This window comes from Lutjanus erythropterus, chromosome 8 (assembly GCF_056507025.1).
Source record: "Lutjanus erythropterus isolate fLutEry1 chromosome 8, fLutEry1.hap2, whole genome shotgun sequence".
Classification (NCBI taxonomy): domain Eukaryota; kingdom Metazoa; phylum Chordata; class Actinopteri; order Lutjaniformes; family Lutjanidae; genus Lutjanus; species Lutjanus erythropterus.
This window is the reverse complement of record NC_139324.1, coordinates 2,446,883-2,473,310: the sequence shown is the minus strand read 5'-3', so window position 1 is coordinate 2,473,310 and position 26,428 is coordinate 2,446,883. Positions and strand designations below refer to the sequence as shown.

The 26,428-nt window shown below is 39.4% G+C and overlaps 1 protein-coding gene across 1 annotated transcript in view; it reads right to left on the bottom strand.

Moving 5' to 3' along the window:
* The window catches only part of tfpia (tissue factor pathway inhibitor a), a 75,289-nt gene extending 73,708 nt beyond the window's left edge, over nt 1-1,581 (bottom strand). Inside the window, exon 1 of the mRNA XM_084724237.1 lies at nt 1,420-1,581. Coding sequence (XP_084580363.1) covers nt 1,420-1,579 — 160 coding nt within the window. The 5' untranslated portion in view covers nt 1,580-1,581. The remainder of the gene's footprint in view (nt 1-1,419) is intronic.
* Between the last annotated feature and the right edge of the window lie 24,847 nt (nt 1,582-26,428).

The following is a 26,428-nucleotide window of genomic DNA, read 5'->3' as shown; positions in this document are numbered from 1 at the left end:
CAATTTTGACAAATCTAAACATGTAAATAATTGTTCTAAATTGTAACAAACTGAAGTGACAGCTTGGTGGAAACACAACATACAACGCACAGAGAAAGTGAAGAGCCAAGGGAGCCAAAAGGTGCCCACAGCTCAGTTTTGCCTATAGTCCCCACAGGAAGGTTAAACCAGCCCGGGCCAAAGCTACCACCATATAACCAGGCATGAAGGGCACTTAAAGTACCTTTGAAAACAACATTTTAATATTAGATTATACATGCTTTTATCTTAACAAGAAAATGATTTGTAACAAGTAAACCAGGTTTACATAACTCAAAAAGGGCTTTGGCAGTGTCGACCAAGTGTGACTATTTTAAGAACCAAGCTGTCAAAAGTTGTATTTCTTTGTAAAAATGTTTCTAAAGACAGAAAAATGTCACCTTTTCTTTCCATAAGAAAGTTTTCAGTCTTCATGCTTTGTTATAAATAGACTGTAAATGTTCCCTCCATACAGGGAAATGATGCAGAGAAGCAGCTGTATGTCGCTGAGAGATAAGAGGAAGCTGTCTTTTATGAGACATACAGTGAATGTATCCATCTTCTCATCTTCTCAACTGCCCTCAGCCAGTATCTGACCTTTCTGCACTTCCCCTTTTAACTGCAAAGCTTCAAAGTCTGAGCAGCTCAGTGTTTTCCTCTCAGGGATGGAGGAGTAGAAGAGGAGTACTCGGCTACAGTTTCTCCTCCACTTTGGACCACACCTGCCTCCACTCCGACCTTTCTCGGCTTGTTCAGTATCTGACATCCAATCCCAACAGCCTCATTACCGCCTGCGAGGCTGCTGTTGCGACATGACAGGACAGGAGGAGGTGCCAGGCGGTTCAGGTGTGGGTCGTGGCCGGCATGAGAACTGCCTGTCGGGGGTGGACTTTGGCCCTGCCTGACGCACAAATCTCTCCAATAATACGGCCTCTCCAACACAACAAAGCAAACTCAGTGCGTACGGAGCCGGTTTTCAGTGAAAGCGCTGTGTATTATTAATGTGTTAGTTAGTACACATTATGACTGATCACTCCTTGACAAAAACTGTAATATTCAGACGCCAATTTGTCATTTAACGCGTTAAAACCTGTTAAAAGAGTCACTTTGAGGCTCTAAAAATGAGTTCACGCACAAAAACAATGAATATAACAGGGATACTACAGTGATAATAACGTGTACTGCATGGTGATATAATATATACAAAGTTCAAACAACAATAAATTGAAGCCAGGATATATAAAAGTGTGAATATGTCCAAACTTTGGACCCTGTTCCAATTTACGCACGAGTTTCGGGGCGAAAACTTTCAAAGCAGCTCACGCGAGCTTCGACCGCGGTGATTCCAGTTAAAATAACCTTAAATCTTCACAGACATACTTTTTTTTTTAATCATCTTACCTTCTCTGCCTCTTCTGCAAGACCCGAAGCGGGCGATACAGTAGAGAGAAACGGCGCACAAAATCCACCACTTGTTGGACAGAGCCATGCTGCTGCTGCTGCTGCTGCTGAACGGGGAGCTGATCCGGACTAACTGTAAAAGTTTCGAGGAAAACTTCATCAACTTAAAGGGCCGAAGCTGTGAGTGTGTGTGAGTGTGGTGGGTGTGTACTTCCGTCTGATAACACCGTGTCAGTCTCCTATCAAATTGAAATTCCCAGTAATTTCCTGAATGGACACGTCAATGTACTCTTTGACAATAAAGTATTCCCCTTAACTCGTTTTTCCAGGAAAATGAAAAAGCAGTGAGAATGTTCTTTTCCAGTTATTTTAAGTTATCACATTTCTTTTCTTATCTTCTTTTGCCAAATAAGGAGCATGGCATCATGTATTTGGCATCTCTGCTGAAAATTTGATCGTGCTGTTCAGCATGCCACACAAATCATATATATATATATATATATATATATATATATATATATATATATATATATATATATATATGTGTATATGTATATATATATGTGTGTATATATATATATATATATATATATATATATATATATATATATATATATATATATATGTATGTATGTGTGTATATATATACATATATATGTATGTTAGTATATATATACTAGTTCATTACTGATGCTTCTATATGACCCACAGTTGTGTATCCTTAAAATCTTTTTTTTACAGTGAGTAGTACATTCAGTTAAAAAGAAGCAGAGGAAGATTTTTCTGTAAATTTTTCATCAGATTTTTCTTTAGCCTTTGTGGTTATTGTGGTGGAAACCACTGGCGCCTCCAAAATCAACAAAATATGAAAGTTCCTTGTTGCAGTTTTAAAAGAAAAATATTGATTTCAAGTTTACAAAATATAACTATAAATAAGTTAGAACTATAAACATGCTATTGTTTATTTTTTTATGAATGTATATGCTTGATAGTGTAAAAAAAAGAAAAAAGTTGCTAAGACAGTGCAACGTTTAAGACTGTTTAAAACAGCTGAAGCTATTTAAGGAACTTTCAAAGCAGTAGTGTTTCAACAGTAACAAAAATATAAATTTGACGGCAAAAAATAAAATTACTTAAATAAAAACTTCCTCCGGCTTCTTTTTAAGTGGCTAACATGATACTCACTGTAACTGTGCCAAGGAAAATGTAAACAGTATCTTTTCATCTGATTTCACAGAGACTCCAACAGATGATAAGTACAGTACAGAAATAGCCGACCTTCTCACAAATTGTCTTGTTTACTTACATAGGTCATATAGAGGTATTAATAATATTTGAAGCTGTTTCATAACCACTAAAAACTCCTTGTAGTAGCTTTAAAGAAGCAATATGTAGTACTTACGTATCCAAAAATGAGTATCGTAGTCCAAATAGTGCTTTGGAGCCATAGACTGTATATTAAATAGATTGAATCCATGTTTAATGGAAGGTCTGTGGTTGATCACCTGTTTATAACTGTCACTTGTCTTTCAATGTAAAGTCTGAAAATACACACTCTGGAGTTGGAGTTCAGTGACTGCCTGCCTCACTGCTTGCCAGACTCCTGTAACATATTGCTTAATTTCACCATTATAAACATCTACTCCTTCCTTTCAAGATTATTAATGATTTCTTATGACTCATAAACGAACACATACTCATTCTGGAAGTATTTGACATTAATTTGAACTCTGATTAATGTGAAACAGGCAAACAAAAACAGTCATTCCGGCTCAGAATAGAAAGTGGAAAGCTGACAACGTGGCTGTAGTGTTGTTGTCAGAGAAGTGAGATTTCAAATTACTGTTTCCTTTATCTCTGATGGCATATTGTGGTCATTTTGTAATAAATTACACTAAATAGATAGCAGATTCCTCCTTTAAGCTGCTGTAGGAAGTAGAGCAATATAATAGTTATAAGCTGTATGTATGTACAGTGAGTGTGTCTGTGTACAGAGGTCAGGATGGTCCGTGCAGGAGTTCACAGGTGAATGACAGTCTTCATGGTTGTATTTCATTTTGATGCCCTTCTCCAGTCAGAACAGCTTGCAGATCTTGCTGCTGCACATTGTTGTGTTTCAGCCAGCAGATACGGGAGGTTTTTCTCGTCGTCAGCCATGTTTTCAAAGTCTTTTCAGCTGATTGTGAACTTTGGGTAGCATTTGTCTCTGATGTCCTGGTACAGTGGGCAGGCTATTTTTTTATTTCTATATTTTTTTTTAGGTTGTTAAAAAAGTGCAGCTCACTGGCTACCTCCTGCACTGTAAAAAGTGTAGTTTGGTAGTAGTTGAAGTAATTTAAAGTTTTGAATGAGTCCCATTCAGCTCCCTGCTTTAGTGATGACAGTCTACTTTTTGTAGATTATAACAACCTGAAATGACATCATGTTCCTTTAATCTGCTATTCTTATTTCAGTAATAGCGCATCAGTTGGTCTCAAGACATTACATCCATATCTTTTCCAGATTTTTACCCCTGCAGGTGAATTGCCATTTCCTCTTTGATGATTTGGAAAAGAAGGTAAATCAAATTTAAAACAGTTGTATGATGTATTATGTTAGATATGCTCCACCTGAATTGGTTGAATAGTGTGGTTTAAGTTTTCTTGAACTCACTGAACCAAACTATCTATTGTTAAGTCGGGCTAATATTAGCATTTATATTAATTATATTTAACAAACTAAAGTAAAGTTACTTCTTCTGCATACTATTAGAGTTTTAAGGTGCAACATTTAACCTTTGTGTAAAGCAAATAAATGAGTTGGAAAATTGAACATTTTTAAGTTGATTTGCCTCAAATTTAAGATTATTATTAGATTATTAAGTACATCTGACTTAAAGCAAGCGTTCATCTAACTTGTTACTTGAAAAATCATAATTTAATTTAATTTTAATTTCCTTTGTGTGTTACCAATGGAAGAATTTTGGTTGGTTGGTCCAGTAATTCACTTTTGTCAGTGTGCCATGTGCAGTGGGTGCACAGTCTTTGTCCTCTGGGAGTCAGGTCTCCCTGTGGCGTCCTCTGCTCCGCTCACTGAGTCTGTACATGGTCAAGGATTTCCTTCATTTTCAGGCCAAATAGCATTCCAGTTTGCTCTGTTTTTTTGGTTAAATTTTTTCCAAGTGTTGAATAGTTTCCTTTTTCTGGTCTTATCATTTGGTTACTCTCTCTATGTGGCAGAGTTTATTTTTGATCAGGCTGATAATTTGGGGTTCAGAAAAAACATTGTTTACTCTTGATTGTTCAAGTTTCAATCTGAATTGTCTGTCACCTTTTCCTGTCAGTGTAGTAAACCTGAAGATTGATGGAAAACTTCAGACTGGGCCCTAATACATCCTTGTACTGGCTGCTAATGGAGCTTATTCTCAAGGGTGCACGTTTGGGCACCTCCTGGAAAGAGGTACCGTTGATGTCTGGGACATTAATGAATAAGGGGATAACTACAGTCCAAACTGGCTGGAGCTCACATGGATAATGCTGTTAACCCTGGCAAGAAGACTGGAGGTCCGACCTTTTTCCAGTAGTGGAGATTTAGGAAGGCATTATCAGATGAGGACAGAGTGTTTCTCACAGAAATGGTTTACTGGACCACTAACACTTGATAATACCGACTGTTTCCCAGGTTGTGCATCAGGCCACAACTTACAGACTGTGAAAGATTGGGTGCTCTGCTGGAAGTGGACAGTCAAGTATTCATACCACTGGACTCCAGTGGGAAAGCACTTTATTAGGGGGGTGTCAAGGCCTTAAATAAGGAAAAACTTAAAGGCAGAGCAGACATACCATGGAGGAATTATTTAGAAGTTCACTGTGAAGAATGGAGCATGCTTCATATGAAAAACACTGGTTATTTACAATGACATATTTTACATGGAATTATGGCAGTGAATGCATTTATATCAGTGTTAAATCAGTCTCAGATGATTGTCCTTTTTGGTCTGTAAGAGAGGCCATATTTCATTGCTTTGTACAGTGTTCTGGATGAATGTCCTTCAGAAGTTCATATTTGTTTTTCTTATGCTTAAAAGAAACAGAAGAGAAAAAGATTTACTGCTGGATTTCCTGTTTGGCTGAGCAAAGTTAGTAATTTATTTCAGTAGGAAAGAACAAACAGAGGACAGAGGACAGGGGTGGGATTGTTTATTCATTTTTAAGAGTCTAGTTAGAACGAATGTGTTGTGAGAATATAAATATCGAGTCAAAATGGAAGGTTTGGATGCTTTTCAAAAGGTGAGATTATGAAGGCAAACTTTCTTCTCTAAAGGGCTTGAAAATCATTTTTGCCGATGTGTTGCTTTAATTTAATTTTTTTTCCTTTCATAATGCAGTTTATGATTGTTTTTGTTGCAACCTATTGTAAGATTGAATATGAATTTAAAGATTGGCAGTGGAGGATTGCATATAATACAATGTAGCCGAAGCATAAAAACACAAACTATCTGATCGTAATGACCATAAATAAGCAAAATGAACAATAAACAATATCAAGTCTACAGAAGGGCATGGAGAAGACGACAGGCTGGTGAGGGTGGGTGAGAAATGAGCAGGGGTGTGTGCGGCCTTTTTTTGACTGGGGCGGTACAAGTGGGGCACTGACTAATGCAGGGGTGGCATAAAGTATGTGCGTTCACATGCACGCTCACAGATACACAAATGCACATGCGTCAGAATAGCATTCATTTAATGCAATTTCTTATATCTACTTTAATTGCTAACAGTATAGCCTAATGTAATGTAACATAACGTAATGTAACATAACGTAATGTCATTCACGTGACAAAAGTGACTTAAAACTTAACCCTGACTAACCCTAATCCACCCCACCTCCTCTCTTCATCGACTTTTTTGCTCTTTATACTGATCCTGTCATACTTACTATGCCCACTAGAGGTCACTGCCAAGAATCAAATGTAAATATGGGTCTGAATAGGGTGCTTGCACATACAACTTACCTCCCTACTTACACAAAGTTGTTGCAGTGATGTTGTAGCAACCAGTCGGCAACAGTCCTCTGTCTCTACCAGTAGGACTGGAAGTCTCTCAGAGTCACTCCGGTAGAGAAAAGGAGGGATTTATTACTTTTCTAAAATATTAGTCTGTAATACTTTCATATTGGTTACACTGAGCTAGATAATGCAGCTCTGTCTCAACTGTTCCCTGGTCACAGTGGGTACACAGCCTCTTCTTTCCGGGCAGCCTGGTCTGTCTGTGTCAGTTGACCTCCACTGTCAGCTCATGCTGACTCTGTTCAGTGTTTTCCCCAGTTTTATCAGACACTGCAGTCAAATATGCTGCCAAAGTGTGCTGTCCGTTCAGCCCGTCATCACCAGAAAATCCCCTTGTGTACATAGTAAGAGAAGTTTCAGGAACAAGAAAGATTGAATTTAGAGGAGGTGGGGCAGACGGAGCTAAACTTTCACCCAGCAGACTGGGGTTTGAATGTGCAACAAAAAGTTGAAAAGTGAGTAACTTAAAATTTCATTATAGGCGTGAAGTCAGTTGTGTCACTTCTATTACTTCTGTCATGTTTAACCCAAATCTTTTCCAAAACCTTACCAAATAGTTTTATTGCGTAAATTTAGCCAAGTATTTTTGTGCCTAAACCTAACCAAACTGCGACCATCATTGATAATCGATCTATTCTGTCATTCTGATATGTGGATGTTGGCCTGTTTAAAACTTTGTTCTGGTGTCTTGTTAGTTTGTCCAACAATGTATTTTTTTCTTTTTCTTTCATTGTAATTTGATTGAGTCCAACTTTCAGACTGTACTTTATGCATCCTGAGGCTGAGGTGGTTGTGGTGAAATGACAAGTTGGCAGAGGAGACTCTTCTGTGGGTTCGACTCCTGGCAGCATGTAGGGCTTTTTAGGGAAATGAGAGTGGTTCACTTGTTTTAATATGATTTTAAAAATTAGGGCTCGTTTTTGAATATTTAACAGTAGAGAATATTAGCCTAATTCAGCTCTACTGTACATGGATGCATGAGTTCAGAGCTCTCCTCTACACATGGAGGATAGTTTGGCAGAACTCTGCATGCAGGATACCAATGGGTCCCAGCTTGTCCAATCTTTTGTCACACCTCACTGTCACATAATGCAGTGATCGGTTTGAATATTCTGAGCCAGGTTCTAATTGGTACCTCTCTCACTTCTCTCTCTCCACTGGGAGCTGCAGCCAGAGGAGTCCCTGGCTGCATCTTTTCCCACTCCCAACAACACTTTAATCTGCAGCAATTCACCTCACAGCGATGAGAATTTTTCATCTGAAGCCCATTACCCAGACTCAGCTGTCTGTTTCATTCAAGACATTCTTACCTGACTCATGGCCTTTGGAGAGGTTTTCAAACCCCCTTTCAGCTCCTCCAGACCTCTGCTAGTAGTGACACATACTGTAATTGAGCTTCAAGCAGCGGTATATAGGCTGAAATTATAGTCTGCCATCCACTTTATACCCCATATTTTCATAACTTGAATGAATTCATTACGCTGTGTTAAATACCAAACTGGATTTATGTACAATAACGCACCATAAATACGGATGGCTGCGCTACTGCCAAGGCTGGAGATTCGATACACAGTTGGGGGTAGACCAGAACAAATATTCTGGCTTTCACTGACTAAGGATGGATGTCATCTGCTGTACAGATTGCAAAGCCCTCTGAGACAAATTTGAGATTGTGGGATCTATAATTTAAATTGACTTGACTGGTTTTACAATGAAAGCATGTATCTTTAAGTCAAGGTTAAATGAAAAATTCCTTGTCAACCCTTTGAGATCCACAGTCATACTGTGCCCCAGTGGTGCACTCAGGCTGCCTGAGGTGCAGGGGTCAAAGCGTTATGTGTGCGGAGGGGGGGTGGGGGTGGGGTGAGGGGGGACTAGGGATGTAAATCACAAGTTTCTTCAATTGTATTGATTCTTTGGACAACAATACGATATCTGTCGATCTTAAAGTCTGCCACCCTGTCAAATTCAACTCAATTAAACTCAGTAGCCTGCAACTGATATCAGATGATATCTTACTTTATATCCATTTAACACACTCTGTGACTAAACTCTTCTAGACATTTGTGACACAGACATACCATGCTATTTTCAAAATAGAGGCAGACTTAATGATGATGAAGATATAGATAATTTTTTTCACTTTGCATCGGTCATATTAAGTTGCTGAAACTGGAATCAATATATTGATCCTGATTGATTACACGCCTATGGGGCACCAGTGGGGCAAAAGTTGTGATGCATTTGTACTCAGACAGTTCCAATCCCTGGTCTGCTGCAAAGGTAGCCTACAGGGCACTTAATCAATTCTATCTACCACAGGGCATCCAATAGGGCAGTGTTTCCCAAACTTTTTTCCTGGTGGAATTCTTTTTAAAAATGATAAACCATCATGGCCCAATTCACAATATCTTGACATCCATTTTTGAAAACATATGCACATGTTAAAACTTTAGAAGGAGAGATAAATTAATTTAAGCTGAGCTAACAGGCTGTCTAATTGTTTTGGTTTTGTCACATCAGACAAGCAACGTAGGACAGTTTATAAATGAGAAAAATGCGTTTTGACAGAGGTTCTAATTTTTTCCTCTCATCAGTAAAACAGTATAAACATTTCAAATGCTTTATAAAAGGTGTACTGCTACTGATATAAATCTAAAATTTGCAGAATGCAGAATTATTGCAGAATTTCTTTCATCGGCTTTTATTTATTCAGGGAACCAAAAAAAGACCTCCTGTGATTTACCAGTGGATCTATAGCCAGTCTTTGGGAATAACTGCAATAGGGCACTTTTGCTTTGTATTTTCAAACATGGGGGCACTGGGATGAGCCATCACCCCCCTGAAATCCACTAGTGTTGTGCACCTATGTAACAAGGTCGAAAAATAAAAAAATCAATTTCTTTCAATTCTTATATCAAAATCCATGTTTTCATCCAGAAAAAAAGGCAAGATCTTAAATTATCTTAAGATCTTCAAATTTTAGAGGCACAGAGCTGAGACTCATTAGTTAGCTAACTAGCAACAGCATGAAACGTTGTTGATGGTTGAGGTACCATCATATCTTACAAAGCTCCTAACCCCACTAGAACACTGTGCTCCCAGAATGCATTGTTCCCAGAGTCTCCAAAAATAGACTGGGACTGTGGACTAGAGCCTTCAGCTAGCAAGCTCCTCTCCTGTGGAACCAGCTTCCAGTTTGGGTTCAGGAAGTGGACACCCCCTTGATAAAGCTTGAATTGAATGATAACGAACATTATACCCAGGTCCAGTTGCTAGGCAACCAGCAAAAACTTCAGGAAGTTACTGGTCCTTACCGCAAAATGTTGTTTTTACACTTTTACTTTACACTGTTCAAACAAACAAGATATAGCATGTTAATTAGTGAGCTTTAGAGGTGCTGGACTTTGTTTCCTTTGGAGAGAGCCAGGTCAGCTGTTTCCCCTGTTTCCAGTGTTTGTGCTGTAGGCTAAGTTAGCCAGCTGCTTTCATATTCCAGCCCGGTCTCATTTTCAACACATTACGTACTGACAGTTTGTCACCACCTTTGATGACTCATATGGTGCATGGTAGCCGTTGGCGGCTATATGAGATGCACTGGGCTGCCGATGTAGTATAAAGAGGGAGAAAGTCCACACATGGAGGAGGTGGGGTGGATGGATAGCTCAGACAAACACAGGGCTCATTTCCTAAAACCCCCATGTCATTAAAGGTTTTAAGGTACATAACATTATGTGCGTCTCACAACGCTAACCACATGTTAAAAAGGCTTTCTTGTGGCGTAAGAAACAGCTGCTGAAGGGTACCTCATGAGTCAGTATCAGACACTAAGGGATGATGAATCGTTGGTATGTGGCAGGTTGGGATGAGAACATGTTGCATATTCACCATAATGCTTAGAAGTGATATCCATTCTCTCATCGAACTCTTAAATGAGTGTATTCCCTAAAATGTTAAACTATTCCTTTAATCATACAAAGGCATTCCGGACAAACTGCTTCCAACTTTTATTGCGACAGTTTCAGGGAGAGCATTTTCTGTTTCAACATGACAGCTCTAGCGTACACAAAGCTCAGTCCATGAAGAATTATTTTTCACACTTTGGTGTGGAAGAACTTGACTCGCCTGCACAGAGCCCTGACCTCAACCCCATTCAACACCTTTGGGATAAATCTGAACGTCTTGAGTCAGGGATTACCACCAAATAAAACTGCCTAACCTCACTAATGCTTTTGTGGCTGAGTGGGAGCAAATCCCTCCAGCCAGGCTCCAGCATCTAGTTGGCTGATTTTGGAATGAAATGTTCAACAAGCACATAAGGGTGTACTGTTGTACTTTTGCAATAGAGTTTATATCTTTGCTTCAAGTGGTTTTGTATTAGAGGTTACAAATCACTTACATTCAAATTTGAGTGAGTTCAAAGACACTAAGTATATAAGTTCATTTATTCCCCTCTGTGACAGTTTTTGTGGTTCATCTGCTGTTGGTTTGAGAAGGCTGATATAAGCACCGTTAATAATGTTCAAAGCTCAGAAACTACCACTCTACACCAGAGTTAACACATCATCATCATATCTATTGCTTTCGTGTTGTTTCATTAAGCTTTTAGCACTAACAGTAACATACTATAGGGAAGGGGAGCTCCATTGCACAAAAACATTCATTTGTATATGAAATAAACTTGTCTACATTGAATACTGTATGCATTATGGCTGCAGAATTAAATGAAATATATTCAAATTTGCAATATAGCCAAGTGTAAGTGTAGATTGTAGAAGCTGCAATTTTTTGATAAAGGTAAAATGTGTGACAAAACAGCATTAAGTACTATGCTGCAGCAGAGACGTCCTGACTTTCACCTTGTTCTCCAGATGTAAGAAAACATGTTTGTTTGGCACAGATCCCAACAAATGTCACATCATTGTGATTTTAGTGGGGTTTTTTTCAGTGATAATGAAAATTGTGATGCAAAAATGCAGCCAACTTCATTGTAAACATAGAGATTACAATGATAGAGTGAAATTTGTTCTCCGCATGTAATCCATTCTCTTACCAGGAGCAGTGGACAGCCACTGGACAGCACAGGGGGACCACCTTCATTTCTGAGCCAGCACCTTGGTTGGGGGAACTGACTGGAGAGTTGACTTAGCATACATGTTTTTGATGTTGGGGGAAATGCATGCCGGCATAGAGGGAACATGCAAAATCCACGCAAACAGGTTGTGTCCCAGTGGGGATGTAAACCCCCAACTCTCTTATTATGAGGTGCTGCCTACAAGTATTCATTAGCCGTGCTTCCGCCCAAATTTATCAGAAAATTTTAAGTACATTTGCAAAAGATAATGTGTATGAATGCTTATTTCCATCCACTACTGTTGTGTAATTATTACGGGTTGGTTCACTGGGATAAGCAGTGAATTGGTGGCAGTTGACTCTTTGCTAAGCACCGCCCTCCTTAGATACTGTTGCTAAGCCTGCCAAACTTTCTATTCTTGCACTGCAGTCATGCAGTTTACAGTGATAACGGTGGCAGATTTAACATCAAAATTGGGAGTAATTGTTAAAACACGAGGTCTTTGAATCCTTAGAAACATAAACAAAAGCAACTTCTCATTTCTAGCTGATGACCATGGATTTTGCTAGATTTTGCTTCAGTTCTAGTTACAGTTGCTAAGCTATGATTGCTATGATAAGACAGTTGCTGTTTGGAGGTGGGGCTCAGCACAGGGTTAGTTCCTCAGTTGGAAAACCAGTATACTATTGCAGAAGAAGATGTAAAAGAGAGTATCAGACAAACTTCAAGCAGTAAAAAAAAAAAAACAATTTAGAAAACCAGATGGAAATATGAGATTTTTGTTTGTCTCATATATTAATGTCAGGAAGGTTCAGTCAAGTCTGTGGTGGACATGGTTGTATTACAGAACCATGTGAGTGTTGAGGAGACCCTGCCTGTTTTGACGTTTTGCTGTTACCTTTTCTCATACTGTGCATTTTAATGATGCTCACCATGACACCTCCTCTTTATGTTTCTGTGGCATTGAAGATTTAGTCCTGCCGCACAGGAGAGGTGACCATGACAAGCTAGTAAAACAGTGTGAGGCTTATTGGATTCACACTCTTCAAACATTGGCTCCTAAGGGTTTAAATGATGAATTGCTCTTGAATATATTTCTGTGATCTTATATACTGAATGTTGTCCTGAAATATGTATTCCTGATGTCTGCCTTCACCTGGTCTAAGAATATTTTGAGGGCTTCTTTATTCAGCTCTGTTCAGTTCTGGATATGTCTGAATATGTACATATCATCAGGTTCATCTACTAATGTGGCCTGCTGATTGTGTTCCTGCTGCATGTTTTTTGAGCCCCCCTCGATCATTGTAGAAAATTTATGATGATATTAATCTTTTCAGATGCCATGTTTCTAGAAATTAGGCACAGACACAATTGCTGGAATTTGAATGAGTTTTTTTTTTTTGTACTATCATTTATTGTAATTGTATGCAGTTTGGATAGGGCAAAGTTAAGTTTGATAATTGTTATTAATTATATGTATGTTTTGATGAATTATGTGTCTTTTTGTATCTGACATTTGTTTATTTAATATGTCTGTTTTTAACCTGTAATATAAATATTCCCCTATCAGCCTGCTCTCAAAGGAAATTTGCAATATTGGCAGCAGAAATATTTATTTGTAATTTGTATATTTGCTGTGAATAGGATTCATTATATTATGTATTTGTCCATTCAGACATCTTGGGGATTCTCTGGATTGTTGTCACACAGAGAGCTTTGTTTTTTGCTGTCTCTGTTTGGGATATTGTTGTGTTTTTCAGTAACCCAACGATAATTTGTCCCTCTTTGTTTGCATGTGGGAAATGTGATTGTGGACAGATGACCACTCCATATTTAAACTGTTTGTCTGATGAAGGTCTAGCATCGGAAATAAATTGCAAATAAATTATATATTGCAAGTTATACAGTGTGCAGGAGTCGTTTTGCAACTTTTTGGTCATACAAAATGTGCATAAAATATTGATGGAAACAAAGCTATAGTCTTGATTAAGGGGTTTTGACATTTAGATAAATGTGACCCTTATATTTGTTCAACTTAATTTCTGTAGTTTAATTTTAACTACTGTCAAAGAAAGTGATTTTATTAAAGTATTTAAATATTAAAAGAAAATGAAGGAAATTAAAATAAAGTGAAATATAATTTAAATTGGCATTGTTTTTTTTTTCCTACTGTCCTCAGATGGGGTCAAGGCACGCCGTCTTTCCGGACAAGACTTAGACAAGAGGTCCTGGTGCAATTCCCCAGAACAGCTGGGAAAATCGGTACGGGGTAAGTTAATATTTGTTTCCGCTCCCTGCAGCGACACTGAGGTGCCGTCAAGCCAGCCTCCTAAACCCCAGCTGCTCTAATGGAGCTCATAAACAGCCAGCAGCAGAAGACAGTGGTCACACTGGTCAACTCCCAGGAGTGCCTGTGTGAAACATTGCAAGTGTGATGTGGAGCAGGAAAAGAGCAGAGAAACTACCTTCTTTGGTGACTTAAGGTTTGGACATATAGTAATAAAAACATAAAAAGTGCTGTATCTCTCTAAAGGTCGTTAATGTAATGACTGTGATACTCCTTTGGAGATGTTATTAACTATATGAGTCATTTAAATCACATCAACCCACCTTCAGCAAACTATGACTGTTTCATTTTTGTCTGGGCTAGTATCTACTGTATGTGAGCAGTGCTTTTCTTGAGAAATAGTGCATCATTGTTATTAAAGGGTTCATATTTCGAGCTGCAGCCTGCTGCGTTGCAGAGGCAGAGTTGGTTTTCCCTAGCACAACTTCCAGAGTGCATGGAGGAGAGAATGAGCAGCACTTGCGGTATTAAGAACAACTTCATTGTCAGATCAGCCTGCTCTATTCAAATAGATTCTAAGCACAGTGCCCATGTGGTTCCAAACAGCAGGTGTCTCTTATTAATTACATTCATTAGCAACTATTCCCAAACAGCAGCTTAGGTTTAATGGCATCATTCTTTGCCAGCGTAGGAAGTAGTTTGAATTCATATGGAGTCACAAAAAGATAAAACAGCCTAAATGTTTGCTTTCCACTCTGGCAAACCTCAGTCTGAGTTCTTGGTTTTAAAAATGTTATTATATTTTTGTTGGCTTGCATTAAATCTGTAATATGTCACATTTCTGCATTAAAATGTCCAAAGAAACACTAAACATATGTTATATACACTCACCGGCCACCTCGCTAGATATGCTTTGCTTGTATCGAGTTGGACCCCCTTTTGCCCCCAGAAGTGCCTTAGTTCTTTGTGGCATAAATTCAAAAAGGTGCTGGAAATGCTTGGTCCATATTGACACAATACCATCACGCAGTTGCTGCCAATCTGTCAGCTGCACATCCATGATGTGAATCTCCTGTTCCACCACATCCCAAAGGTTCTATTGGATTGAGATCTGGTGACTGTAGAGGCCACTGGAGTACAGTGAACTAATTGTCATGTTCAAGAAACCAGTTTGAGATGATTTGAGCTTTGTGACATGGTGTGTTATCCTGCTGGGAGTAGCCATCAGAAGATGTGTACACTGTGGTCATAAAGGGATGGACACAATCAGCCACAATACTCAGGCAGGCTGTGGTGTTTAAATGATGCTCAGTTGGTACGAAGGGGCCCAAAGTGTGCCAAGAAAATATCCCCCACACCATTACACCACCACCAGCAGCCAGAACTGTTGATACAAGGCAGGATGGATCCGTGCTTTCATGTTGTTTAGTCCAAATTCTGTCCTTACCATCTGAATGTCGCAGCAGAAATTGAAACTCATCAGTCCAGGCAACATTTTTCCAATCTTTTATTGTCCAATTTTGGTGAGCCTGTGCAAACTGCAGCCTGAGTTTTGGATCATTCTCTGTAAACCCTAGCAACGGTTGAGTGTGAAAATCCCAGTAGACCAGCAGTTTCTGAAATACTCAGACCCGCCTGTCTGGCACCAACAAACATGCTCCTTTCAAAGTCACTTAAATCACTTTTCTTTCCCATTCTTATCCTCAGTTTGAACTTCAGCAGGTCGTCTTGACCATGTCTACATGCCTAAATGCACTGAGTTGCTGCCATGTGATTGGCTGATTAGATATTTGCATTAACAAGCAGTGGAACAGTGGAAGTGGCCAGTGAGTTTATGTTATATATCTTGTTTGGTTTCTGTACTTACAGTATTCCAAATGTTTCAGACAATGTTAAAACGCAGAGAAATAGAGAGAAACTACATATGGTGCACTTTATGTGCATGTAATGCGATCAGTAAGACTGGTGGAGTAAAATGTGCCACTTTTGTTGTCAGTATTCAGTTGTCCTACAGTTGAATCGGACAGTAATGTGGATCGACTGACACAGATGAAGCTGTCTCTGTGCTCTTGCTGTACCCACGTACCTACAGTAGTTTAATTCAGTAATACATAAGTTTATAGTTAAGGTAAAGAGAAGCTTGCCTTACAGTAATGAGGGCTTTCAACTCTCATGCACTGAGCATGAGATGCATTGACACATGTCACAAGCTCTCACCCCACACAAGCCTCTTCTCATGCTAACCTTTCCTCTTTATATATATACTAAGGTGCAGAGCATCAAAGCAGCACTTTATATGGATTGTCTATGAACACACCAGTCATCACTTGTCTGTTTGAACCAGTAGTGTATGCATTGATCTTGTGGTCAAACAGCTAACCCGCTGAGGATGAGTAAAGCAAAGTTGGACAGAGTGCACATTGATTGTACTGTGTGTCTCATTATGTCTGTGCTGCAGGTAGCGCAGTACAGTCACAGGATTCAGTTTTCAGCAGGTGAGCATCTTCATCAATGAACTGCTTTTACTATCACTATGGGGTGAGTGTTGTCTTGTCTGTGTGTGTGTGTGTGTGTGTGTGTGTGTGTGTGTGTGTGCGTGCGCGGTGGGGTGACTCAGAGTTAAATCACTGACCACGGATTTCAGTCATGTATTGACAGGCATGCAGTGGTGGAAAAAGTACTCAGATCCTTTACTTAAGTAAAAGTAGCCTACCAATACCTAATCTTTTAGATTGTGGTATTGTATCGGTTGGCTACTTTTACTATACTCTGTTAGCCTCTGTTAGCCTACAAGTAAAAGTCCTGAATTTAAAGTTTTTCAAAGTAAAAGTATAGAAGCATCACCAGATGAAGTACTTAAAATATCAAAAGTAAAAGTACACATAGCTGAATTGTTGTTCCTGTGAATAAATTAGATTGTTAATAGTGATGATTCATCATCATCTAGTCTAAGCAGTTAGTCATCTCTATCCCAGTCTAGGGCCCCTTCAAAGGGTCACAAGATAAACCTGACGGGTCATGTGAAGATAAAAGAGCAAGTTCTCATATGCAGCTTTTTTTTTTTTTTTAACACAGTTTGGAGTTTTCTCTATCCTTCCTTTTTTGTGAAATACTGGATAATTTGACTTCTTTTAGCCTCAGACAGTCATTTCAATGAAACCATGTGAAAGGTTGGGGGGGGGGGGGGTTGTCTCTTTGATGGAACTGACAACAAATCAGACATATGAAACATGACCAGGGGGCACATTAATCTAAAAAGTAACTGGCAGCTACTGCCGTTAAAGTGGAGGAAAAAGTACAATGTATTTCTCTAAACTGTAGTGGAGTCAAAGTATAAAGGAGTAAAAGGGAAACAAGTAAAGTACAAGTACTTGAGTACTGACTTACTTTGTACCACTGTGCAATGGTCGGTCTAATTTTACAATTTCGTTGGATGTTACTGAAGGGTAGGGCTAGAGCCAAGTAGTGCCCCCCAGCCAAGCTAAAAAAGTTGGCAGCCCTGCAATAACTTCAGGGAAAACACAAGATACATGGGATATCTCAGAATGAGGAAGGACGTCAGCAAATGTGACTCAGTGTAACTTGAATAAAACTTCAATATTACTGCATTCTTGAGAAAAATTCACGAGATAGATTTTTATCAGCTATGATGGTTGTGCAACAATGAAGACGGCAACTCCCATGATTCCACACTACTTCACAACATCATCAAAGTATGTTTTTTGTTACTGATTAGCCCCTCACAGCAGAATTTACATGTCAAAGCTGCAGTAGTCAATATCTTTATATTGATATGGATCCAATATCTACATGTAATGTGAAAGGTGTGTGCAATGAACCCACAGACTCTATTTTAATGTTTAGTTCACTGTCACTTATCTTACCGACCTTGTTTCCGGTTACAACGGCAACAATATTTTGGTGAAAAAGCTCCACCAACCCTCGGTACACTACCTACTTAATGTCGATCAGCAGACAGACAAAGTTAGCGACTAGCTGGTGAAGACAGTGGAGCATTTAGCAGCTAATGAGACAGATATTTCCTTTATAAGTTGGTGGAGACCAAAGTGGAACTAGGAAGGGAGTGAATGTTAAACTGACATTTCACATAGGTACAGAAACATGGATCAGAATGAATTTAAATGTTGGTCCCTGTTTGCTGGATATGTAAATCAACAAGTGCATCTTAACACTTTTGAGTCATATCTAGAATAAAACCCAAGATCTGCGAAAGATCTGACATTTTAACCCAAACCATGATCTTTCCCAAACCATAACCAAATAGTTTTGTCGCCTAAATCTAACCAAAATGCGACTGTTTTACCACATAAACCACCTGTGTAATGTCATGCGAGTTATGTCACATGACTTACATAACCTAGTTAAGGTCCACTAAGTCTGCCGCTGCTGATACTCTCCCCTGGTAATATATGTCATTTTGGGAGTAATTGGCAATAGACTTATTCTAGCCTGTAGGTATGAGGATGTGTTGCACAAAACACTCCTAGACACACCATGCAAACAAGAAAAGTTAGTAATATGTAAATGTTTAGTTGACAGCTTGTTGCATTGCCCTCAAGTGGCCACAAACCTCTGTATCATCATTAACCATAATGCAATTAACACAGTTTTTCCCTAAATGTAATCGGGTGATTTTAATTGGCTATCTTTAATCATCCTTTAATTCACCGCGTGGTTGAAGAAATAACCACTTACAGAATGTTGTCAGTGATCATAATGTTTCACCATAATGCATTTTACTTTCTCAAATTATTATCTCTCTGATGCTATTCAGCCAAGCTCAACTTGTAGATTCTTCAGGATTACCTTTATATCCTGACTAAAAAAGGTACAGTACATATTTTCTTTCCTATTTGTACTAATGTACTATATAGAACAAGATGTATGGTCAAATGATTTAAGATGTGTAAATGTGATGCATGAACATGCATAGTAAGAATTAACATTAAAGAACCAGTGTGTAGGATTTAGTCTCATCTAGTGGTGAGGTTGTAGATTGCAACCAGCTGAATGCCATTTGCCACACCCTCCCCTTCCAAGTGTGTAGGAGAAAAAAGAGTGGCTGCGAAACCTGTGAAAAAGCCAAAGGCCCCTACTGTATAATCATGGCAGTTCAACATGGCGGCCTCCATAAAAGAGGACCAGCCCTCTGCAGATATGAACTGCTCACTCTAAGGTAAAAAAAAAAACAAAAAAACAACACACACACACACACACACACACACAGACACACACACACACACACACACACACACACACACACACACACACACACACTGCAGTTCCTATTTTCAGGTGATTAACACTAATGCAGTGGTTCCCAACAACTGGGAACTGGGAACAACCGGATGCAGAGCTACTGCAGGCGGGGCACAGAAGACTAGAGATGAATGAATATGATTTATGTAAGGGAAATAAACAAACAAGGGTTTGGTGATTCTATCCTGCTAACCTTTATTTCACTAAAATTCAACATTTCAATCATTTTTTTATCAGTTCCATCCCCAATTATTTTGTGGGGTGCAAACCTTTTTCGGCTTCTCAAAGGGGGGCATGCCAGAAAAAATTTGGGAACCACTGCACTAATGAAAACAGACTTACTCGAATATTATAGTCCATTTCTGATATATTCTGCCTATAAACCCTTCTAAATCTACACATGGTCCTTTAAATGTAATGAAAATGAAATATATTTAGGCCTGCTGTCAAATTAAAATCTGTCTTGTGTCTGGATAATAACACTTTTAAGATTCCTGAAGTAAAACAAACTGCTCTGGGAACAGCCCGAATTATCTCAACCCACTGACAGATCTGTTCTTGCTCTGAGAAATATGAGCTTTGAAAGCTGAGAATGACACTGGATTACTTTCAGCACACCATTCCACAGCCTGGGCACTGGTCAGTGTGTGCACACTCGGTTGTACATTTCTGCACATGTGTGGGATGTCAGTGGACAAGAATGTGCCTTTTCTCTGAGACTAATCAGCCCAGTGCTATTACTCACTCTGCTCAGGGAAACAGTACCCCTGTGGTCCCCCACCTTCTGCATGGAAAGTCTTAGACGAGAGAGAGTAAAAGTCACATGGTCAGATCTGCAGCAAAGCTCTGATGGAATTTCCTGTGTGCAAATTTTCCCACGGTATAATGACCTCAATATTTCTTACATGAAACAATGTGTTGGAGGAGAAGACACTTCATGGCTCGTAGCAGATGAAATTATGTCATTGTCTGTCTTCTGCTCTCAAGGACAAGGACAAAAATATGGATTGGGAACACAGATGCCAAAAGAATTATTTTTACAAATGTATTGTTCATCGGTAGAGTTAAAATAAAACAATAAAATCCAATATTCACTACTTGCTCACTACAGTACAGTTTTGTTTGTATTTTATTACATCTAACAGGTAGTTTATTGTAACATCTGAAACACATACATAAAAAAAGCATTTGTAGAGAAAAGACTGCAGCTGTACGTTTATTGCCTGCAGGTGGTTCGGCTATTAAAACTGCGGCTAAAAGTTCATGTCTTTTAGGACAGTGGGTCCCAGCCTGGGGGTTGGACTGCCACGAGGGGGACCCTCAGTTAAATCTGAGGGGTCCTGAGATAATTATCAAGTTGGGATGGATCAGTGCAGCCACATGTCGCTTCAACCACAACAATTTTGGGTGAAAACGTGCTATTGCAGTGTGAGCGCTAAATAGAAAAGAATTGTGTCATTCGCTAAATAGAAAAGAATTGTTCATTCATTTTCTGTAACCGCTTATTCCATAAGGGTCGCGGGCTGCTGGAGCCTATCCCAGCTGACATTGGGCGTACACGCTGGACAAGTCGCCAGTTCATTGCAGGGCTGACACATAGACAGACAACCACTCACTCACATTCACACCTACGGGCAATTTAGAGTCACCAATTAACCTAGCATGCATGTCTTTGGACTGTGGGAGGAAGCCAGAGAACCTGGAGAGAACCCCATGCAGACACAAGGAGAACACGCAAACTCCACACAGAAAAGCCCTGCCCCAGCCGGGGAGCTGGGGGATCGACCTCAGGACCTTTTTACTGTGAGGCAGCAGTGCTAACCACCATGCCACCCAGAAAAGAGTTGTGTCATTCATATCTAATGTTGGCAGTGTAATTAGTGTACCATAATGCCACAGTGTAATTAGTGTACCATAATGCCACAGTGTAATTAGTGTACCATAATGCCACAGTGGACAGACTACTCAAACAGTAAAATAATGTCTTAAAAAGTGACAGATATATGGACATGCCACTACCGACCACTTGATGAAGTTGTTCATCTACTTTGAAGAAGGCAGATACTCATCAACCTCTATTTCTGGCATTTTTTTTTTAATGTAATGATGCCGACCGTTGATCAGCAAAGACATAGTGATATTTTTCACCTGACTGCCCACAGGTTTTATCTCAACAGTGACACAGTTTTCTTATTTTATGTGTTTTAACCAGGAAAGACTGTGGAATTTGTATTCACTGCCACTTAAATTTAGACCGGTTGTTTCCAGCCAAAAAGGGGTGGAATGTTGATGCAGAAACTAAGTACCCAGAGGGGTTGCTCTGATCTACTTGGGGAAAAAATTAATTTCTGCTACACAAAAATATGTTTATATTTCTCAAGGAATGCTGGAGAATCTCCACCAGGTCCTTAAAAGTCATTCAAAATGAAACTCTCCAAAAAGGACATGTCATTCTTTGCTTGTCCTGCTTGCAAGTAATAGATATAAGGGGTGAATTCAAACCAGTGTTCTGCAAGGTAAAATTCCAGTTTTAGCCAAAGGAGTTTGGTGGCTTTGGAGAGAGCATGTTCCTCATTTTTATTAATGCAGTTTTATTATTTTTCCACAATAACATTTTGTTACAGGCCTGAGCATTTTAAAATGATAAACAGACGTAGCCAAATAAAATAAATAAATTCATGATAAGAAATATGTAGAAATCACAAACAAATGTTCATCATGGAATATTTAATTACTCAGTCTGATAAAGTGGTGACACTATTCTAAATATAGCATACACTTAGATTGATATTGATTCTTTTGCCATGGCCATTTTTTTAAGATGCTGCAGACCCTGTCCACAGCAGTACATTGCTTAGCTTCCGTGCTGGTACTCCTGCTGCTTCTCCAAACTGGTCACCATCCCTTTATGAACCAGTGTTTTAAGAGGTGACATCAACATGTCTACATCTGGGGATCTGAATGGTCACTGCTATTACTTTCATTTCCATCAGGTGGTGCAGGTTAGTATGCAAAATAGTCCAAATAGCTCCCCCTTATGGATAATTAGCAGGCTACTAAATGTTTGGTGTGGGCTTATGAGTAAAACAGTGGCCAATTCCCTCAAGTTGTTACATCTAAAAAGTGAGGAAAGAAAAAAAAACATTCTTATTTCCTAATTCACACACATAGGCTACATGTAACAGAAGTACACCCAGCTGATGAGTGTCTGTGGGTTTTTTGTAGGTTGAAGTCTCGGTCTTCAAAGCCATCATCCTCTGTCTTATTTGGCTTCCCCCCGAAAGACTTGTATTAAGCCCCGCTCAAGACTACTTCACTCTGTCATACCCTGTTTGGCTCAGATAACACTTGCAGTCCTTTAGCTCCATTGGAAATCCTCCGCAGCAGCCAAACACGTCTCAAGATGTAATGAAAAGAAGTTTGAAAGCAGTCAAATGACGTTAGTGGGTCGACTCATTCTGAATGATTCAGCAAGGGGAGTAATGAAGCTTATTGTTTTGAGCCGAGGGCTTAACATGGGCTCTATTGTGTTCATAATTTCAAACAACACGTACCATTCATAACTTCACTGTAGTGCTCCTTTATAAAATCAAACAAAGCAGCCACTAATTTACATAAGACTCCACAATGAGTTATCCTCCAGATCACTAATTCATTTAATGAGTCATTAGCAGAGGTGGGAAATAACTAAGTACAAATACTTTATCATGGTACTTAAGTAGTGTTTTCATGTATCTCTTTTACTTAAGTATTTACTAAGTTTTTTACCTTTACTTCCTACGTTTTAACAGATATCTGTACTTTCTACTCCCTACATTTTCAAAACATGCTTGTTACTTTAATTTCAATACATCTGATGGGAATTATTGATTAATTTTATATTGTATCATTGTGCTGCCTTCCCAACATCAACACTGGTTTTAGCCTAAATGGATGGGACAATAACACATCAAAAACTTAACATAACAGGATAACAAACAAGTAAGAATATGAAAACAAAGAGATAAAAGACATAAAAGAGGTAACAAGACCAAAAAAACCTAACAAAACATAAAAGACATAGCAAGACAAAAAAGACAAAAGAGACATTACAAGATGTAAAACATGTGAGAAGACATAAAAGACACAAGAAAAAGACATGCCTATAAGAAGATGAAAAACTACGTAAAAGGGGTAACATGACAAAAAAGATGTGACAATGTAAAAGACGTAAGATGGCATAAAAGACGTTACAATAGGCAAAAGACACTGCAAGACAAAACACGATGTAAAAGATGTAACAACATCACCAAAGCAGGCCTCATGTGTAAATAGTTTATTTTACATTAACACCTGCAAAAAGCAGTACAATATATGAACCATAAAAGTCATACAGATATGTAACTGGTTATGTTCTACACTGAAACACCTTGAAACTACATAGTATAGTAATTTCATGATTATCATCATCATTGGCTGAAGATCCTGAAGAAGAAGCCAGTGAGCAGGAGCAGGGGAGAGGGGTGAGGACTGGAGGAGAGAGACAGTGCGGTCGAGAAGAGAGGCGAGATGACCCAGACTGGCTGCAAAGCTGCACCTCAGTCTAGCTGAACACCCACCTCTCCATCTCCTTCTGCTTCTACTCATCTCCTCCTCCTTCCATTCTCGCTCATCCATCCAGAATCAGGAAGTGTTTCTGAATATGACACTTACACTTTATTTCTTATATGGTCAAAGGACACTTTATTAATCTACACTCCTGGGAGGGAAAAAAACGAATGATAAATGACAGTGTTATGTGATTGTGGAGGTGTGTGTGTGTGTGTGTGCGCTTCAGCTAAATGTGTCAGTTGCTGTCCCTTGTAGACATACTTACTGCACCACAGACTTTGCACTTTGACCAGGTTTTAGCCGGTCTCAGGCGCAAGTGGTTTCGACTCCAAATGTACAAATGCACCTGGCCATACCTTCAATTTGCCTTTACTTTTAGATCTCCTGCTGATGGCCGCAAAGACTAGGCGGAAGTTCATTTGCTATCTTGCAGAAGTGGCAAAAATGACAACTGTGCCGCTCTAAGATAGCGACACTAGCGCATCTGCTTTGCACCGCGTGTAAGATAGGGCCCAGAGACATAAAAGATGAAGAACGACATAAAACAAAACAAAAAATGGCAGAACAAGATGAAACAAGATGGAACAGATGAGAGCAGCAGACTTAGCCTTGGAGAAAAGGTGATGTTTGGTCAGCTTTGCACAGTGACAGCTGGGAGAAATGTCCTTCTAAGAAGATGAAAAACAAGCCTTTTTACTTTTCTAGGCTGACTACATTTCAGACTCTGTACTTTTATGCTTTTGCTGCAGTAAAGATATTGAATCAGTACTTCTACTTTTACCAGTCTTTTTTATTAACACAAGTGTCTGTACCTCTACTTGAGTAAAGAATGCATGCACTTTTGTCACCTCTGTTCACTGTAAGTCTGAGTCTGACAATGGATGACCCTACTGGTGGTGGAGGAGAGAGCAGATACTTGAGTACAGGCCTGCAGTGTGGGTTGAAATATGCGGCCACTTATAAATCAAGGTGGAGAGCGTGAGTCACAGCTCCAACACCTGCTGGCTTTAATGTGAAACTCCCCTGCTGGATTCTGTAACCACCTGGTGCACTTCATTATTTGTCTCAATATAATCTTTGTAACTTCTCGGGGCTTGGGGGCCAGTGAATAAGCAGCTCCCTTTGATGTCAAATGGTGCCACGGTTACGGTCCAAACAATTTATATCACCTACCACAGCGTTGCAAAATGTCCGAACAGTTCATTCTTTCACTGTGGGCAGCCCCACCTACTGATATGTTTGAAACTTGGAATCGGTTGTCAACAGTGACACAGCGCATACAAAGGCCCTCTTACCTGAGGCAGAAATACAAGCTGCTGTTACTTGGATATCAAGACAACACACAACATCATGCTGTTCATTACTGTTTATAGCCTATAGTACAGCTGTCTCCCCAGCACCATCTGAACCGTGGCTGCATGAACCTCAAGTCTAAATATACTCTCTTAGAAATAAGGGTTCCAAAGGGCTCTTGCTGAAGGGCTAAGGTTACCCAGAACGATTTGAAGAACACTCTTCAAGAGTTCTTTTTTTTTTTAAGACTCAGGGTTCCATGAAGAACCCTTTTTGGAAGAAATCATAGGTGTTAAAAGATCCTCACCCTCAGATGTTAAAATGGTTATCATGTTTTAAAGGGGTTAATTTAAACATTGTTAATTGTTACATAGATTGTTAAAATGATAGAAACCACAATTTACATTAAATGGAATTCAATATTTTTGCCTCATCTGTGTAATACAATACGGTTCTTCCAAGAACCCTCAGAAGATAAGGAGGTTATAGTTGAAACCCTTGAAATGCAAAAGGGTCCTTGGTAGAACCTCCTCTGTGGGTTTCAGATGACACCCTCGGAATAAAAAAGGGTTCTCAGGTTCCCTGTGGTGGGCTCCAGATGAACTCTTGGGATAAAAAAGAGTTCTCAGTAAAACCCCCTGGTGGGTTCTAGATGAAACCCTTGGAATAAAAAAGGGTTCTCAGTAGAAACCTGTGGTTAGCTCTAGATCAAACTCTTGGAATGCAAAAGGACTCTTGGTAAAATCCCTTGGTGGGTTCTTGATGAAACCATTGGAATATAAAAGGGTTCTCAGCAGAACCCCCTGGTTGATTCTAGATGAAACCCTTGGAATGCAAAAGAATATTCAGTAGAACCCCTGTGTGGGTCCCTGATGAAATCCCTGGACTGCAAAATTGTTCCTGGTAGAACCCCCTGTATAGGTTGTAAATGAAACCCTTGGATGACAAAAGGGTTCTTGGTAGAACCCTGTGGCAGGGCTATAACTGAAAAACTTGGAATACAAAAGGGTCTGTTGTTAATCCTCCTGAGTGGAACTCTTGGAATAGAAAAGGGTTATTAGTAGAACCCCCTGGTGGGTTCCAGATGAAACCCTTGAAATGCACAGGGTTCTGGTAGCACCCCCTGATAGGCCCTAGACAAAACCTTTGGAATCTAAATGCTTTCTCAGTAGAAGCACCCTGGGAGGGTTCTAGAAAAACCCTTGGAATACAAAAGGGTTCTTGTTAGAATGGGTTCTAGATGAAACCCATGGAATGCAAATGGATTTTTGGCAGAACTCTGGGACGGTTCCAAATGAAACTACTGGAATATAAAAGGGTTCTTGTTAGAATCTCATTGGTGGGTTCTTGTTAGTGCACTTGCAAATTGGAACTGCTCTGGATAGAACCCACTGAGAGGGTTCTGTATGGAACCATTACACAATGAAAGGGTTCTCTGTAG